The 19,492-nt window shown below is 50.0% G+C and overlaps 1 protein-coding gene across 1 annotated transcript in view; it reads left to right on the top strand.

The window, feature by feature from the left end:
• Positions 1-17,503, top strand: part of GRID2IP (Grid2 interacting protein) — a gene marked incomplete at its 5' end in the record, with an annotated part of 106,945 nt that extends 89,442 nt beyond the window's left edge. Inside the window, 5 exons of the mRNA XM_081966004.1 lie at positions 5,254-5,340; positions 8,282-8,411; positions 12,079-12,200; positions 13,558-13,722; positions 16,998-17,503. Of these exons, the coding sequence (XP_081822130.1) occupies positions 5,254-5,340; positions 8,282-8,411; positions 12,079-12,200; positions 13,558-13,722; positions 16,998-17,069 (576 nt within the window). The 3' untranslated portion in view covers positions 17,070-17,503. The remainder of the gene's footprint in view (positions 1-5,253; positions 5,341-8,281; positions 8,412-12,078; positions 12,201-13,557; positions 13,723-16,997) is intronic.
• Positions 17,504-19,492: the final 1,989 nt, after the last annotated feature.

Below are 19,492 nucleotides of genomic sequence, written 5' to 3'. Positions count from 1 at the left end.
AGAGGGGGTCATTCTTAACAGAGTTTTCATCACTAGGGGCCCCTCTAATCTCTTGGTCTTCAACTCCTACCATCCCCAGCAGAGGTCAACCTGGTTGGGAAGATGCCATTTGGCGGCCTGTAGCTCAGCCCTGTTGTCTCCTGCAGAGGTGCTTTGAACAGCCCCCATGGCAGTGGAGGGGATACTGAAGGATTGCTTAGGTGGGCAGCTTGGACCTTCTTCACAAGGAGGGGAGCACGAGAGGCTAGAATTCTGAGCGGGGGGGGGGGAGGGGGTTTCCTAGGATCCTGGTTTCTCCCTGCACAGACTCACGATGGTTATGGGTTTTAGTCCTGTGTGTTGGGCAATCCCTGCAGCATCCAGAGATGCTTCTTAGGAAGGGGAGATTGGGTGGGCTGCTGCCCTGATTTGTGTGGACTGAGCTGTGCCAGCTCCCTCTAACATGCAAGATAAACCACGCGGCCCCAGAGGACCAAATGGCTTGCAAAGGCCATTCGGAGCGAAAATCAGAGAGGGACGTCTGCTTCTTCTGAGCTATTGCCTCCCTTTGTACAATCCCTGGCTGTATAAACAGAGGCAGCGAATCAAAATCATGTGAAGTGTTAGTACCACTTTATAAACTAAGACCACACCTGGAACACTGCATCCAGTTTTGGTCACCACATTATAAAAAAGATGTTGAGACTTTGGAAGAAGTGCAGAGAAGAGCAACTAAGAGGCCCGGAGAATAAAACATATGAAGAACGGCTGCAGGATTTGGATACGGCTACTCTAGAGAAAAGCAGGACTAGCGGTGACATGATAGCAGTCTTCCAGTATTTGAGGGGCTGCCATAAAGAAGGAGGGAGTGTGTGTCAATCTATCTTGCAAAGTGCCTGAAGGCAGGACCAGAAACAATGGGCGGAAACTAATCAAGGAGAGAAGCAACCTGGAATGAAGGAGAAACTGCCTAACAGGGACAACAACTAGTGGAACTGCTTGCCACTGGAAATTGTGGGTGCTCCATCACTGGAGGCTTTTAAGAAGAGTCTCTAAACAGTCACTTATCTGAAATGGCGTAAGGCAGTGATGGCAAACCTTTTCGGCACTGAGTGCCAAAACCGGAACACGCGTGCCAGGGGTGGGTTCCTGCCAGTTCTCCCCTCTTCTATAGAAGAGGTTCCACAAATCTACCGTGCCGTTTAGAACAGGTTCCAGCTCCCCCCCCTGTCTGCACCACGCTTGCCCCGCCCATCACCCACTGATTGGCTGGCTCACCAATCGCTCCGCCCGCCTCTAAGAATCCTATCTAAGCCTTAAAGTCTTAAAGCTCTCAAGTTTGAACATCCCTGGGGTTTTTTTCCTAAAGGGTTAGGGGTACAAAGGTCTTGTAACTTGACAGCTTTAAGACTTGCACACTTCAATGCCAGAGTTCCTGAGCCAACATGATTCTGAGGAGGAATTCTGGGAGTTGAAGTCCACAAGTCTTAAAGCTGTCAAGTTTGAACACCCGATTTTTTTTCCTAAAGGGTTAGGGGTACAAAGGTCTTGTAACTTGACAGCTTTAAGACTTGCACACTTCAATGCCAGAGTTCCTGAGCCAACATGATTCTGAGGAGGAATTCTGGGAGTTGAAGTCCACAAGTCTTAAAGCTGTCAAGTTTGAACACCCGATTTTTTTCCCTAAAGGGTTAGGGGTGCAAGGGTCTTGTAACTTGACAGCTTTAAGACTTGCGTGCTTCCAATGCCAGAGTTCCTGAGCCAACATTTTGGTTGCTAAGCAAGAGCGTTGTTAAGTGACTTTCACCACATTTTACAAGTTGGCCACGCCTACCCAGTCATATGACTGCCAAGCCACTCCCACCCAGTCACATGGCTGGCAGGCCACTCCCACAAAGCAGGCCAACACCTACAGAAGAGGTTCTAAACAATTTTGAAACCCACCACTGACGCATGCATGCGTATTCATGTGTGTGCGTGCTGGAGTGCCAACCAACTCATGCCTGTTGTTTGGCTGTTTTGGGGACTGTTTTCCAGCACTCCGGCGCCTGCGAAGACCAGCTAGCCAGCACGCATGTGCCTTCCGGAAACCAGAGGAGCAGCTGGTGAGGGCTCTCTGGCACACGGGCCATACGTTCGCCGTCACAAGTATAGGGTCTCCCGCTCGAGCAGGGGGCTGGACTGGAGGACCTCCAAGGTCCCTTCCAGCTCTCTTTTGATTGACTGCAACCCCCCCCCCCCCAAAGGAAGCTGTCTTCCTTTGAAGAGAAGCCAGCCTGGAGCTTCGGAACATGCATTAACCAGCAACAGGAGTTGGACCCCAGGAGCAAAACAAGAAGCGGCTTCAAATGGCACCTTGCACCCACTCAAAATGCCATAAAGGACACCTGGTTAACAGCTCTCTCCACTGCTGGCTATCCATTAACTCAGGGGGAGAGGGGGAGATGTGCTGCTTGGCCAGCCCTGGAGCCCTCTGTCCTCATCACTTCGGCAGACACGGAGCTCCCCTGACTCAGTTCATGTGCACGGCATGGAAGTCGAACAGGCTCTCTAGTGGTGGACTCAGCACAGGGGCTCCTGATCTGGTGCCTTCTGAAGCTGGGCCAGCGCTTGAGGATTCCCAGAGAGCAATGGCGTCCTTTGGAGGGCTTGCTGTGGAAGTGAGGAGGGGGGAACCTACCCTGGTGGCCCTCTGGATGGAGAGGGACCTTGTGCCCTGCTTTCTCCTCCCAGAACCCCCTCTATGAATGATCCCACAAGCCTTACAAGCATCTTCTGATCTGGAGAGCTGAGAGCGCTTCACTGGAGCGACTGCCTGGGTTCACACAACAGCATCCTGAGGGTTGTTTTGCCTCACAACCCCAAAGTCGGCTGCCTTGGCAAAACTAAGAAGGGCTGCCTGCACGGCTGACCCCTCTTCTGCCTTGGGGACAAAGCAACCGAGGACTCTGCCCACACCAGAAGTGGTGGGAGTGGGGAGAGGAGAGAAACGGTCTGGACTCTGGGGCCATGCCAGGGCTGGGTCTCCCACACTGCCAGCCTCCATCCAAGAAGGAGACTCAGAGAACCGGTGGCCAGGGACTGTGCTCTCTGCGTCACTCCCAGTGGCACAGGACAGAATGGGAGGGGAAGGTTTGGGGCCCTTCTCCCCGCCCTGGAAAAACCAGCTTGCTTCCCTAAGTGCCACTCAGTGCATTGTATGGTGGCTCAGTGGCTAAGACGCTGAGCTTGTCAATCAGAAAAGTCAGCAGTTTGTCAGTTCGAATCCCTAACGCCGCGTAACTGAGTGAGCTCCCGTTACTTGTCCCAGCTTCTGCCAACCTAGCAGTTCAAAAGCAGATACAAAATGCAAGGAGAAAAATAGGAACCACCTTTGGTGGGAAGGAAACAGCGTTCCACGCGCCTTCAGTGTTTAGTCATGCTGGCCACATGACCACGGAGACGTCGTTGGACAGCGCTGGCTCTTCAGCTTTGAAACGGAGATGAGCACCGCCCCCTAGAGTTGGGAATGACTAGCACATATGTGCGAGGGGAATCTTTCACTCAGTGCACCCCCAGTGAAGATGGCAGTGTGTCACTGCAGGGGTGAGAGCTGCAGAAATCCGGGGAAGCTATTCCAGCTGTCCCTTAGCGATGCAGTCTGTGTGAGTTGCATCTGATTTTATAAACTTTTCTGGCCACCGTTGTTAAGTTGTTAAGTGAATCCCCATTGTCTGCGCTTGTTGGAAGCTGCCTGGGAGGGTGGCAAAGTTACATGACCCTGGGATGCTGCAAATGTTGAAATACATGCCAAGTGCCCAAATCTTAATCACACGACTGCAGGGATTGTGTGACAGTCTTAAGTGTAAGGGCACATCTTAAGACACTTTTTGCAGCACTGTCGTAATTTCGAACAGTTGCTAAATGAATGGTTGTAAGTCGAGGACTAGGCTACCTGTACTTTCTCTTTTATCTATTAATGGTCTTCACTATCCCTGCCTCCTTCTACAGTTGTGGCTGAGGGAGGGTAAATGCCGTGCAGTTTTATCCTCACAAAACACAACTTGGGATTCTGTAGAGATTCTCAGTCATCCAGATTATGGTTGTCCCAAAGGTGTTTTTTTCAGGAGGCAACTGGACTTCCTTGTTTTTTCTTTTGAAGACATTTCACTTCTCATCCAAGAAGCTTCTTCAGCTCTGACCGGCTGGTGGGGAATGGAAGGATTTATACCCCTTGCAGACAGCTGGTCATTTGCATCCTTTTAGAGGGTCATTGAGACCACTTGGAGGCTTTTCTGTGTCCTGAGGGTCACCTGAGTGGTGCAAATAGTTCCTGTAGTTGCAGTTTTTCCTCTGGAAATCCATTCCTACTCCCGCACCACTCCAAGGGAGTTCATCCCAAATTGCATAGCTTAATGTAGAGATTCTCAGTCATCCAGGTTATGGTTGACATGGAAAAAGTGCAGACTACAGGAACCAGGAGGACCAACTCAGGTGACCCCGAGGTCACAGATGAATCTCCAAGTGGCCTCAACGACTCTCTAAAAGGATGCAAATGACCAGCTGTCTGCAAGGAATATAAATCCTTCCATTCCCCACCATCTTGTCAGAGCTGAAGAAGCTTCTTGGATGAGAAGAGAAACGTCTTCAAAAGAAAAAAAATAAGAAAGTCCAGTTGCCTCCTGAAAAAAGCACCTTTGGGACACAACCTGAGATGTGCGGATGTGCTCAGCCTCATATTAGCCACCTGTATTTCAGCATGTTGTGCAAACATAGCTTGTATGGTGAGTTTGTGGCTTGGTGTTTCGTGCAAACAGTTTGATTGTGTAAGTCACGATTGACTGAATTTTGTGAAAATTCACAGTATTTCCCTCTGTTCTTTGCACGTGTGCAGCCCCTCCAGGCAAAAGGGGAAGGCACAGCTCAGTCTGGAGTGCGCAACAGAGGCAGAGGATAGACTAGATGCCCACCGAGTGTCTTTTCAGTTCCGATTTTTCTGGGACAGCTGGCTAGTAGAATCATCCCAGGGTGTCCAGCTGCTTCGTTTCTAGTGTGTAAAACTCTGCCTGGACATTGCCTCTTCTGGCTGGGCTTTGGGTAGGGCAGAGCTCCGTGACGGGCATAAATCCTGTGTGTGCAACATGTATGGCAAGTCTCTACCTGCCACATCTCTGCCTGTTGTGTGAACCAGGATGGAATCCTGTTAATTCGGCACCAACAGGCGGGGTAGAAATGGGAAGAGAGGTGATGGGTGGTTTTCTCTGATCTGTGATTCACCGGACGCTCTCTTTGCAGTTTGTGCTGGCCATGGGCAACTACCTAAACCATGGGCAACCCCAAGCCAACAAAACAACCAGCTTTAAAATCAACTTCCTCACAGAGGTAAGTGGCCCCCAAACCAGGCTAGATGGATGCTCTGCTTGGGTTAAAGAGGGGAACTTTGATTTATGTCTCATCGGTCAGGGATCCAAAGAGCATCCCAAATTAAATCAGAGTCCAAGGCAAAGAATTGCTCAAAGTTCCAATTTATGAAGAGAGCCAAGTTGGCACATCTGGGAAAACTCAAATCTGAAAGCTTCCAGGTTTCCCCCCACCCCCAGTTGAAAGTTCAAGATCTTGCCCCCACACACACCCACAAGTCCATCCTGTGGTCCAATCTCCCACTGCCACGCTGGCCGTTCCATCCATTAGGTGCAGAGGTGCAAAGGATGACCTTGGCTTTCCAGAAAGAATTTTGTTATGGCTACATATCATCTAACTCCGTACAATCCCCCCTCCCATTTTCCCACCATAGAAAATGCAGAGTAGAATAATTGAAAGTGTGGCAGGCCAAAGATCCAAAAGAAAAGATGGCTGCAGGCCTGACATCATTGAGCCTTTAGCAACCCCATCCTCTGATCCAGGGGAGGAGCGAGACCTTCTCCTTCAGGTCTCTCAATGGTGCACCCCTGGCTGTTGCCCCCCAGACCATCTCTTCTGCTGCTGATTTAACAGGTTAAATTTCTCTCTCTCCGCTTTAATTAATGTTTAGATTCTTCCAATGCCTAGAGCAGACACAGATGTCTGTGCAAGATCCAGATGCACAGAGCTCCTTATTGGTCTATTGCAGGGGTGTCAAACTCAAGGCCCATGGGCCACATCCGGCCCACAAGGTCCTTAGATCTGGTCCGCGGGGCCAGCTTGGAAATAACAAAGGACTGGCCTGTGGTGCCTCTGACAACCACAATGGGGCAGGGGTGAGATAGGTTCCAGTAGTCACTGCTGCTGGTTTGCTCATGGGCACACGGCGTGCACGCATGCTTCACACCTGATGTGCACTGTGCGTGCATGCGCAGTGCAATAAAAAATTGCTCCGCGCATGCGCAGAAGCAAAAAACAAGATGGCAGCATCTATGGTGCTGCCTGGAGAACCGGTTCAGGGGCATGGTAGGCCTGGGTTGCTGCCAGTTCCAGAGACCCAGGCCGCCAAACCAATATCAGTTTCGCCAAACTGGTCCGTAGTGGTAGGAACCCACCACTGGCATGGGGGACCCCTTATATGGCCATCATGTCCTGTTTTGGCTGGCAGAGTGCTGCAGGAGGCCGTCCAGGCCAAAAATGGGGAGTGAGGGGGCCACATGAGGCAGAGTGCTGCAGGAGGATGTCCAGGCTGAAAACGGGGCTCGGGGGTGTGTGCGAGGCCCTCCTCACCCCTTTTGGCCTGCAGAGGCACTGCAGGCCAATCTTTGTTAATTCCATGCCGGTCCTGTGGGCCAGATCTAAGCACCTCATGGGCCAGATCCAGTCCCCGGACCTTGAGTTTGACACCCATGTTGTAGAGCTTAATATGGTATCTGGAGTTCTTGCTAACCAACCTGGGAAACGGCCACAAATTCAATCATCCCCTGACTCCAGCAGAGGGTGGCCTGTGAAAAACATCAAGATGCTACCTTTGATCAGGGAGTCATGGCTGCTCCCTCGACTTTCTTTAATTCATCTTGCAGCTTTGAATACCGCAGATGTGAAAGCAGCTCTTAAAGGCCCCCACGTTCTCTTTTTCAGCCCCCTTCAGGCGACTTTAAGGAACGATCCAGGCAGGCGCTGGGCTTTGAAAAAGTCCAAAGCACCATTTCCAAATTGCTTGAATTACTGCCTGGTGATTTATATGGCAGACAATTTTCCTCTACGGGTTTGCAAAATGATTTGCGGAAGCCGAACGCATGTTCTTAGCAAGCTTGAAGAAAACCTTGCTTTTTTCAGCTTGGGGAAAGGGGATTTGTCAGTGAGGGAGGAAGGCTTTAATCTTCCAGGTTTCGGTCTCAAAAAGTTCTTCCTCTTTGGGGCAATTAGTGGCAAACTACCAGCGGTGGCATGCGGAGCCATATCAGTGGCCATGTGAACCGTTGCCCTAGCTCAACTCCAGAGCACATGCATGCGCTGGCCAGCTGATTTTCAGCTGGCCCACCCACACTGCCCTTCCTTTCCCAGAGTCTCCATGTGATGCCAGGTTAAGTACGGTCTCGCACAGAGGCTCTGGAAGGGCGTTTCTGGCCTCCGGAGAGCCTCTGGGGGGTGGGGGAGGCCATTTTTGCACTCCCCAGGCTCTGGGAAAGCCTCTGGAGCCTCGGCAGGGTGAAAAACGGGCCCGTCGGGAAACAGGCCATTTCTGGCTTCCAGAGGCCCTCGAGGGGGGTGGGGAGGCCGTTTTCACCCTCCCCAGGCTCCAAAGAACCAGTGTGCACTTGAGTGGGGCATCTGGGGGGATCACATGTGCCTGCGCAGCGGGCATGGTGCAGGGGGGGATTAAATTATGGGTGTGGGCGTGTGCATGCTTTTGGCACTCGAGGGAAAAAAAGGTTCACCTGACCTATAGGGAGATTTGCACTCAAGGGGTCATCCTGGAGATGTGACCCTTTCTGAAAATGTTTTGAAAAGCACCCAGTTCGCTGCTTCCTGTAGTAGCCATCGTGGCGGGAGGAAGGGGCCATCGGGGCTCGGATCCCCTGTTAGCCTTCTCTAACAGGGAGCTTGATGGAGAAATCCGTTCTCCCCAGGATTGAAGCAATGTATTGTTGAGTCTAGGATTAGGGATAAATTTTTGTTGTTTAAAAAATTGTCCCTAACTATCGTTTTGCCAAAAACTGCAGAGTGGCAGTCTCTTCTGTCCGTGAAACTGCTGTTTGGCCCGTGGATCCAGCCAACTTTAAAACCCTAGAACTTAGAAGGAAGGAGACTTTTTGCAATGATGGATCACATTTTTGGACCATCCAGCTACAAGCACTGGGTGGACTGGACTTACCCTGTCACTGATCAGTGTTGTTTTTCTCTTTTGGCTTTATTCTAGCTGAACACAACGAAAACAGTCGATGGGAAATCCACGTTTCTGCATATTCTTGCCAAATCGCTTAGCCAACATTTCCCAGAGCTCCTGGGCTTTGCCAGGGATTTGCCCACAGTGCCACATGCTGCCAAAGGTAAACCACAAAGGATGGGGCTTTCCCCCCGCCCCCCTTGGTTTATAGGGAAACAGGGACGGAAACTATCTGTGGGTCTCCCAGATCTGCCCATTTACATTCCCATAACCCTGGGTGAAATAATGCATCGTACGGCTATGACTTTTGAACCAACCAAGGTACCTCAAATAGACTAACTTGCAGAATGCATTCAAAATCTGAGACCCATAACCCCTTCTGGAATTGGGATTTGGCAAATTTTATGCAACTTTTATGACAAACATTATCCTAAAACAGTTTATAAAAAAGTACAAAATGTTATAATTTTTTTTCCAGTGCTGATTTTTGACTGTGGTATGTACTTCAAGATGGGCTTGCTTCAAGGCAAACCATCTCTGGATAACAATAGCAATAGCACTTAGACTTTATTTACTGCCCCATAATGCTTTTCAGCAGGAGTCTCCATCCTTGGCAACTTTAAGACTTGTGGACTTCCAGAATTCCCTGGCAAACATAGCTTATTTGAGAGACACTCGTCTAGTGTCAGGCCTGCCCCTGATTAGGTCCTTAGGAAAGAAAGACCATTGACTCCCTTTGGTTGAACGGATAAGTTCTTTTACTAAAGTTAAGTGGTTGCAGCAAAAGAAATGCTAGATCTGAATATTCCTGTCCAAAGGTTACAATTTTCCCCTTTCTTTGGTTCTTCCCTCTTGACCAGTTTGTCATTGTCCAAGAGGCCTCTAACCTTGGCAACTTTAACTCTTAGGGTCTTCCTTCTCCACCCAGCATATTCCCCCAAACAATCTGGGTCCTCATTTTATCGACCTTGGAAGGTTGGAAGGCTGAATCAAATGGGCTAACTTTGCAGAATGCATCCAAAATCTGGGACACATGACCCCTGTGGGATTGGAATTTGGCAAACCCCATACAATATTTTATGACATAGACGTTATTGTAAACACTTTATGGCCTAATACAGAATGTCATAAAACATTTCCTGTGCTGTGATTTGACTGTATTATACAGTTCAACATGGGGTTAATTTCAAAGCGATTTCATCTCTGAGTGTGTCCCAACTTTTCCACGCAAGGCAGGACATTAGAAGCCCCGTCACTGTTGAGGGCAATTTAGAAATATCTCTGGAAGGATGACTCAATAGGTCACATGTGGTCTAGTTCATTTTCAGCCTTCTAACCCAGATGGAGAAAAAGGATGAAAATCAGCTAAAGAGAAGTCGCCTGAAACCAAAGAAGCTTCACAGGCTTAATCATAGAAGCTGTTTTCACAGAATAGACAGGAGCTGCCCAAAGTGTCTTGTGAGAAATTAAAAACCAACAATCCATTCATTGTTTCACAAAAAAATAAAAGCTTTGGGAATGTTACCCATTGCATAGACAGACTATACCTGGGATGGCAAAATTATGGCACGTGTGCCCGACATAGCACGCAGAGCCATGTTGCCTGGCACGCTTGGCTTACCCCGTTCCTCTTCTTATTGGTCTATTGGGTTTCTGGCATACGTGTGATGATCAGCTTGCCTTCATGCATGCAGCAGTGCTGGAAACCAGAGGAGTTGGTCTTCCTGTTTCCGGTGTGCGCATGAAAGCCGGCCAGTTGATCATTGCAAGTGCATGCGCCCCAGTAACCAGAAGACTACCTGGCTGGTGCGCATGCATGCACCGGAAACCGGAAGTTCATTTCCCGGTGCGCACATGCCCACTGGGCAGCTTCTTTTCTGGGTTGCAGCCCCAAAGAGCGTGCGTATGTGCAACGAAGCGCAGCCCCTTTTAGGCACTCAGTGCCGAAAAGGTTCGCGTCCCCGGACTATGCACTAGGGGCACTGTTTTCTCAACTGTGGCCGCTTTAAGACACGTGGACTTCAACTCATAGGTGGCTGGGGAATTCTGGGAGTTGAAGTCCACATGTCTTAACGTGGCCAAGGTTGCGAAAGAGTGTCCTAGGAGGGGAACCATTACACCACCCAATTTGCATAAGCAAAACAGGGCCTTTCCATAATGAGAAACTGGGACTCGCCCGAGAGACTCATCCTGCTGTTCGTTTATGAGTCCTTCACCCACACCTCATTTTAGACCTGCTGCCATTCCTCCAGCGCAATATTTCTCAACCATGGCATCAGGAACCCTGCAAGCTGTTGTAAATTCCCCATGCTGCCTTCTGGGAATTCTGGGAGTTGACGTCCAGAGGTCTTAACGTGGGCCAAAATTAAGAAACATTCCTGACAGTAGCAAATCATTTGCTGTCCCCTCCAGTATGTGACTCTGCCCGCCCCTTCTCAGGGTGGGCATTCACCATCAGCTCCTGGCGGGTGGAGAGAGGCTAGGAGTCTCTGCCAAGGGCAAAGTGGATACAGGTAGTCCTCGATTTATGATCACAACGGAGCCCAAGATGCATGTTGTTAAGTGAGTTTTGCCCCATTTAAAAACTTTTCTCGCCACACTGAGCCACGGTGGCACAGCGCTTGGAGTGCAGTACTGCAGAATTGCAAACTGCAATTTGGCAGTTCGAATCTCACCAGGCTCAAGGTTGACTCAGCCTCCCATCCTCCTGAGGTTGGTAAAATGAGGACCCAGATTGTTGGGGGGAAAGAGGCTGGCTCTGTAAATCGCTTAGAGAGGGCTGTAAAAGTACTGTGAAGCGGTATATAAGTCTAAGTGCTATTGCTATTTGTTAAGTGAATCACCATCAAAGTTGTTAAGTTGGTGAAACGGTTGTTAAGTGAAGCTGTCTTCCCCATTGACTTTACTTGACAGAAGGTTGCAAAAGGGGATCACAGGACCCCAAGACACTGCGACCTTCATAAGTAGGAGTGAGTTGCCAAGAGTATGAAATTTGATCACATGACCATGGGGATATGGCAATGGTCCTAAGTGTGAAAAATAGTCACTTTCTTCAGTGCTGTTGTAACTCTGAATGGTCCCTAAATGAATGGTTTTAAGTCAAGGAGTAAAAATGATTAGCTACATTGAAGATTTATTAAAACCGATAAGCAAATGTTATTATTATTATGTGATTATCATTAATGTTATGAATATTATTATCATTATTATTGTTATTACTAAAAACAACTGCACTCAGGTGACACACTGTTTATATAGACATTGAATTTTTATTATATATGTATGTGTAGATAGATAGATAGAGTTAGATAGAGATAGATAGATTGATTAGATAGACAGACAGACAGACAGACAGACTAGATAGATAGATAGATAGATAGATAGATAGATAGATAGATAGATAGATAGATAGATGATAGAGAGAGAGAGAGAGAGAGAGAGAGAGAGAGATAGAAAGATAGATAGATAGATAGATAGATAGATGATAGATAGATAGATGATAGATAGATAGATGATAGATAGATAGATAGAGATAGAGATAGATAGATAGATAGATAGATAGATAGATAGATAGATAGATAGATAGATAGAGAGATTGATAGATAAATAGAGATAGAGATAGAGAGAGACAGAGACAGAGAGAGACAGAGACACACACACACACACATGTCCTAGGAAAGGAAGCTGGGCAGTCTGCTGAGAAGAAAGCAGCCTCCGGGTCTGTTCCTTTTTGCGTGATGGGTGTCCATGCAGGGAGACCTTTCCTGGCTTCACGAAGAAGGTGATGTGGGAGAAGCTGTTGACAATTCGGACCATTTTTCTCTCCTTAGTGAATCAGAGAACATTAACAGCTGACCTCAATGACCTTCATCGCACTGTCCACGAGATTGAAATCGCCTGCCAGAATATGGTGCCTTCATCACCTGAGGACAGATTTGTGCCTGTGATGGATGTATCCTTTTGTTGAAGAGGGTGGGGGGGCTTTCTGGGATTGGTTCCACAAATCAAGCCAGCCCCCACCCACCAGAAAAAAAAAAAAGCAAGTTAGCGTGAGAGATGGGGCGGAGGGGAGGGAATATCAGGGAGGTTTAGATTGTCTTTGGATCTTCTGGAAGACCAGAGGGGGTTGATTGGGGATGTCACTGGAATGGATGGGCCCCAGATTTAGGGGACTGAAATGGGGAGATGGCGGCGGGAGGATCCCGAGGTACAAACACTTCTCATTTCTATTATAAAACTGTTGTTTTTCCAGCAAGTTTTATGTCTGGAAACAGAAACGTTAACCTCCTAGAGTCCTTCTGCTCCCCTTGCCACTTTTATCATCCCCCATACACCACTGTTGGAAGACATATCCATCCGGTTGGATAAGTTGGTTTAAGGCAGTGTTTCTCAACCTTGGCAACTTGAAGATGTCCGGAGTTCAACTCCCAGAATTCCCCAGCCAGCTTTCGCTGCCTGAGGAATTCTGGGAATTGAAGTCCGGACATCTTCAAGTTGCCAAGGTTGAGAAACACTGGTTTAAGGGAACAGAACCATCTAGCGCAATGATGGCGAACCTTTTTTGGCTCGCGTGCCAAAAGCGGGGGGAGCGCAGGGGGGTCATGCACGGGTGTGCCACCATTGTGCGCACCACACCCCAGCGCGCATGTGCACATGACCAGTGCTCCCCTCCCATTTTTGGCATGCTTTTTTCGCCCTCCCCAGGCTCCAGAGGCTTTATAGGAGCCTGGGGAGGGCGAAAACAGCCTCCCCCCCACACCCGGAGGCCCTCCGGAGGCTTCAGGAGCTTGTCTGTAGATATTTTCACGGACCTCTTTTTGACTCGTGCAGTAAACAAGTCCTCAGTGGAAGGGAGATTGTTAGCCATTGTTTTATCTGCCATTCTGATTATCCACTGAAGTCCATGTCTGTCTTGTTGGGTTGCAGAACGAAACCAGACAGTTATGGAGGTGCAGATGAGAGACTCAAGAATTCCTCTGTAGAACTGAATCGGCAGCTCTTTGGGCAGTTTGAGCTTCCTGAGTTGGCACAGAAAGAACGTTCTTTGTTGTGCTTTTCTGATGACATTTTTGAGGGCTGTGAAAGAGTGACCGGCCCAAAATCACCCAGTTGGCTTCATGCCCGAGGAACTCCCAATCTCCCAATTTCTAGCCAGGTGCCTTATAACCACTATGCCAATCTGGCTCTCTTTTTCTTGCTTGGATAATTGAGACTGTCAGAAGGTGTGGGCTGCCAGGTGTTTAGAGTCAGTGTTTCATCTTGATGGGGGAAGCAAGCGGGTGTTGCCCTTCCTTAGCCACCCGCTGCAGGCCTTCCTGGAGAGTGCAGATCCCACCGTCCAGTCCCTGGATGATCTCCAGCACAAAGCCATGGAAGAATTCAGGAAAGTCTTGTCCTTCTTTGGGGAAGACTCCAAAGTCACAACCTCTGAGGATTTTTTCGGCATTTTTGCCGAGTTCATGAGCAAATTTGAGGTGAGTATCGGGCTTCTATTCTTCTTCGGTTACACTGTTGTTGGGAGTTTGGTCAACCAGGTGGATTTTGTTTTATTGTTTGCATTGCTCCTGGAGGATAAGGATAGGGCAGCGGTGTCATACTCGATTTCATTGTGGGCTGTAACAGGGTTTGACCTGGGGGGAAGGGGCATGGCTGGGGTGGCTGGCTGGCTGGCTGGGTGTGGCCAGCTTAACGTCATTGATGTTGCGGCGCCTGTTGTGACCAAGTGCTAAGGCAGGACTTTCCTTAGACCCTCCCTCACTCTCATAACCTCCTTCCTTCCTTCCTTTTCTTCTTTTTCCTTCCCTCTTCATTCTCCTCTCTCCTTCCTTCCTTCCTTCCTTCCTTCCTTCCTTCCTTCCTTCCTTCCTTCCTTCCTTCCTTCCTTCCTTCCTTCCTTCCTGTTCCGTTCTGTTCTTTTTCCTTCTCTCTTCATTCTCCTTTCTTCTTTCTTCCCTTTCCTTCTTTTCCCTTCCTTGCTCTCTTTCTCTTTTTTCGCCTTTCCTCCCTCTCTTTCTCCTTTCCTGTCCCTTCTTGGATGCTCAATTGAAAAAGGAGAAACATTTCTCCTTTTGGTTATTTTAAAGTTTGTTTTGCTAGCCCTCTGCCAGCGAAAACGGAGCCCAGGAGGAGCTCTGTTTTCGCTGGCAGGGGCACCATGGGTTGGTGCTTTGCTGTTTCCAGGGCCACCACGCAGGCCATATTTAAGCACCCCATGAGCTGGATGTGGCCCAGGGGCCTTGAGTTTGACACCCCTGGGATACAGGGTAGACTGATCCCCATGTGACCTAGAACAGGGGCCCTCAACTGTTGGTCCATGGACTGGCACAGGGCCGTGGCATGCCAGAAACCAGGCTCTGCAAATAAGCAAAGCCCCATCCACGGGATGCGGGCAGCATGTGAAACCACACCCCCTCCAGTCCACGGAAAAACCTCTCTCCACGGAACCGGTCCCTGATGCCCAAATGGTTAGGGGCGGATGGCCTAGAACACAGCTCTGTTTCTTTTCTTTGCAAATTGGACTCGGCCAATTTGAGCTGGTGGCCTTTTTAAAGTCACCGTGTCCACTTGAAACTCCGTGGTTGGCGATTGTCACATAGACGAGAGAGAGGAGAAGCTGGCAGCAAATGTGTTGCGTTTTTCCGTCTCTTGTGCTGAGCAGTTACACATTCGGGCTTGTTTCGTAACCCCCCAAAAAAGGATCCAGAAGGGAAAACTGGGGGAAGATTGAAGGGGGGAGGACGTTGCACGTGGTTGTCCTGGCATCCTCCCCACCCCTTCCTGTGTTCTCTTGCAAAGAATGTTCTGTGGATCACGTGGCCACTCTTTGAGAGAAAAGGCCCACTGATGCCACTGGATCTAGCAGTCCTAGACCAGGGGTGGGATTGATGGAGTTGAGTATGCATAGCCTGAGAAAGAGACCATTGGTACCTCAGCAGCTTCCAAAAGGAGCTCCCCAATTCGCGAAGTCATCCCTACCTTCGGGAAGGTTTGCCTTGTAATTTGATACCCACCTCCCTTGGCTTGGATGCTAGATAATTTAGCTGCCCCTGCAGGTTAGACACATTCTTCTTTCCACCATTCCCCAGTTCAAGTTTGTTTGCAAAATTCTTTCGCTCCTCGTGAAAGAAACAGGGAAAAGAAGTCACACGCCCCTTTTGCAGGGAATAACAACTTCGAAGACTATTGGGGAGGGGGGGGGATTGAATAATAAGAGTAGGTCTTCTGGAATTGAGGGTGGGTTTCAGGGGTGAAATCCAGCAGGTTCTGGAGAACCAGTAGCGGGAAACGTTGAGTAGTTCAGAGAACCGGCAAATGCCACCTCTGGCTGGCCCCAGGACTGCGGTGGGGGATGGAGATTTTGCAGTATCTTTCTCCTGCCAGATTCACCAAGCCACGCCCACCAAGCCACACCACATCCAACAAGCCACGCCCACAGAACCGGTAGCAAAAAAAAATTGAATTTCACCACTGCTGGGTTTTCTCCGGTTTGCTGCAGATTGGCCTCCCCTGATTCATTCATCCCCAGCTTGAGCCATCGTTGACTTGATGACAGTTGGATACAGTCAGTGGAGGGATTCAGATAATTTAACAACTGGTTTTCTGCCATAATGACAGAGACAGGGTAGGCATGGCTGGTGGTCATGTGACTGGGTTCGCTTTCCCAACTGGGGGGTGGGGAGACCTCCCAAAGCCCCCCCCCCCCATTTTTTTGCTATTAAACAAACAAAGAAGCCAAAGACTAGCCAGTTCGCTCCATCTAGACAAGATTACAGATCCAGGGAAGAAAGAGGCCTACTATTGCCCCCTTCCTACCCGTAACTGGGAAGGAGTAGCTGGGAAAGGATTCAGCCGGTTCGTCGAACTACTGAAAACTTTAGCTACCGGCTCTCCCGAACCAGGGAGAACCGGCTGAATCCCATCACTGCATTGGTGGGTTTCAATTTATTTTACTACTGGTGCGTGTGTGTGTGACGCTTCTGAGCATGTGCAGAAGTGTCTGGGTGAGTGAGCGGAGCCTCCCCCCACTGCCACTACTAGTTTGCCCGATCCGGGATGAACTAGCAAAAACCCACCTCTGCACCACTGGATACAGCAGATGATGCTAGAGTAGGGGGTCTCCAAACTCAGCAAGTTGAAGACTTCAACTCCCAGAATTCCTCATCCAGCCAGACTTTAAGTCTGCAAGTCTTAAAGTGGTCAGGTTTGGAGACCCCTGTATAGAGGATTGGGGGAAATTCTCTCCCCCCCCCCCCAAGAGAAGATGCCTATCAACCCAGACTGGGCAGGCTAAGAGCATCAAATATCTAAGCCAGCAACACATCAAATCTCTTTGATCTTAAAGTCACCAAGTCTCCTAATGTTTGCAGTGTCCTTGTGTGTGGACATTGCCATGGGGAGGGGAGCACGTTGCATGAAAAAGAACAACTGGGCTGGTTGACCCAGTCAAGCAAGCAAGGAGACTTGACCTGGTATGAAGCCATTCTGATCTGCTTGAGCTTCAGCTCCTTCGCTTCAGCTCCTCCAGACCAGGAGTCTCTAACCTTGGCAACTTTAAGCCTGGCAGACTTCAACACTTAGCATTGGCCAGCAAAGCTGGGAGTTGAAGTCTACAAGTCTTTAAGTTGCCAAGGTTGGAGATCCCTGGCCTAGAATGCCCTTGTGATGGCTGGCTATCTGGGCAGGGGTTGGGCTAGAAGGCCTTCAAGGTCCCTTCCAGCCCTAGGATTCTATACTTCTCTTCTCTCCACAGCGGGCCTTCAACGATGTGCAGGCCAATGAGCCCTTGTGCAGCCCGAAGATGATCCCTCCCCTTGCCTGGTGACTGGAGGGTTGGAGGAAGACTGCAGCACGGTGCTTTCTTGCCCCCAGTTGGGCTGCTTTGGGTCCAGTCTGGCAGCCACTGCAAAGGAAGTTTCTTCTTGGAGACCAGCAGAAGGACGTGTCTGTGCCCATTTCAATGGAAACTGCCTTCAAAAAAAAGAGAGGGGGGCTAGCTGCAGATTTCTACACACTTCTCCGCATCAGAGACAATTTTTCCCCCCACCGGGATATTCCGTGTTTGCTAAACTCGAGTGCTAGAATCCAAGGTGTAAAGAGGCATGGACAAACTGCCCCAGTTTTCCTCTTACTTTTCATGGCCTTTCTGGGAACCCCTTTATTTCAGGGAGCCGTCACCAAGCCTGCAGGTGGCATTTGGGAACAGTCGAACTGTCCTGGGGCTGCCTCGTGCCCCAAAGGAAAAACGGCACAACGGGATCCCTTTGCTCCCTTCTCCTGCCTCCTGGCCTTCAGGCGTCCACGCCGGTGGTTGCGAAGGCAGCCAGTGAATCTTTCGTTCCGGTCAGTTCTCTTGGGAAAACAGACCCCCTCAAGGAAGTGACCCCCGCAGGCAGGATGGGGGCTGGAGCCCTCACTCTCTAGAGGCGAATGGCAGCAAAAGCGGGGAAGAGCCCTCACCCGACCCAGCATCTGGTGCCCGTTCCACACCAGCTTGTTGTCTGCTGTCTCTCGGTCAAATGTCTGGGAGTAGAATAGCTTTTATTGATGTTTTGGCTACTTGATTTGTTGGGTTGCCAACTCAGAGTTCCTTGAGGAGTTCAGGGCAGCTTGTGTGAGGATCAGCCTTCCTTTTATCCCCAAGCAGTGACCCTTTTTTTAAAAAAAGTATACCTTCTCCTTTATAATATATCACATTTTCAATGTTACAATGACAGCATCTCTTTCCTTCTCCTTCCCTCCATTCTCCCATCTGGTTCCCTCTCATTCCCTCTTTCCTTCTCCTCTCCTCCACTTCCCTCTCCATCCCTCTCTCCTTCTCCTCTTGCCTCTCTCCTTCCCTCTCCTCTCTTTTCCTCTCCTCCTCTCCCCTCTCTGTCATTAGGGCATCTTTCACAAACCTGACACTCTCCTCTTCTTCACTTCCCTCTCTTTCCCTTTCCCCTACTCCTCTCCTCCCATCCACTTCCCTCTCTCCTTCCCCTGTTGTGGCCCAGCGTGCTCACTAGAGACCTTTATTGGTCTGATTAAAGCCGCCCCACATGGCCCTACAAAGGCCTGGTAAGGCTCCACCCCACACTCCCCTGAAGGCAGCCACCCATAGTCCCCCCAAAATAAACAACAACAGAAGTCCCAAGAGAGGGTGCAGGCTGACAGAGTTCAGGTGCAAAGGCCAATGGCAAGACCATGAGTCAAAGCCAGGGGTGGGGGGAGTGCAGCGTAATCCAAAATAACTGTTCCTGGCAAAGGCTAACTCTCCAGGGCTTCTCCTTAAGTCACTCCACTTCAGGTGTTCCTTGTGAGGAGGGGTGGGGCGGCCTTCTCCCGAGTAGCCTTGCAGCTCTTCTCTGCACTTGCCTACACTCCCCTCTCCGTGCCCTTGGAACAAATGGGGGAGGAAGCTGTTCCTCATCAGAAGGGGATCTGCTGCCTATCAGCACCACTGCCTGTCTGCCGCCGATCCTCCCCTGTGTCGGTGAAGGCAGGCAGCTCTCTGTCTGGTCGACCACCTCCCCCCATGCCTGAGGGGCCTAGGACAGCATCATCCTCAGGTCCCGGCCTCTCCAAGTATGCCAAGGGAGACATGCCATCCCTGTCGGACGGTCCCAGTTCCTCCTCTTCCGAGTTCCGATGGGGCCATGACAGACCCTGAGAAGGATGTGAAGTAGAAGAATGAGCTTCCAAGAAGCCCATCAGTTTTCATGGCCAAAGCCCAGCATCCCCCAGTCCTAGCGGAGCCAGTGGTGGGTTATGGTCCGGTACGGCCATACCGGTAGTAGCCGGGAGCAGCTGATAGCATACCGGTAGGGTGGCTTGTTTGGCCCACCCGCCCGCCTTCTATACCTGTTTTCAAAGCAACCGGCCAGTGCACAGGCCTGAACAGCGGGCAGCACCTGAATGAGTCCCAACAAACAGCTGGGTGTCGCAGGGGCGGTGGATTGCACATGCGTGCGCAGCGCAAGTGCACGAACAGATCGCACGGCCCCATGAGCCGCGTACCGGTAGTGACGGTAAGAGCAGCCCGCCAGTGAGCGGAGCCCTTTCAGATCTGCCTGGTGGCAAGCTTCCCTAGCCGAGAGCAACGTCCCAAGGGTGTTTTATCCAAGAGGCAGCGGGACTTTCCGTTTTTTCTTTGGGGACATTTCGCTTCTCATCCAAGAAACGTCTTCAAAGAAAAAAACAGAAAGTCCAGTTGCCCCTTTGAAAAAGCACCTTTCGGACCACCCTGGAGGACGGAGAATCTCCATA

The sequence above is a fragment of the Natrix helvetica genome (assembly GCF_964273705.1).
Source record: "Natrix helvetica genome assembly, chromosome: 13".
NCBI lineage: Eukaryota > Metazoa > Chordata > Lepidosauria > Squamata > Natricidae > Natrix > Natrix helvetica.
The sequence above is the reverse complement of the archived record's forward strand: the minus strand, read 5'-3'. Positions and strand labels throughout refer to the sequence as shown.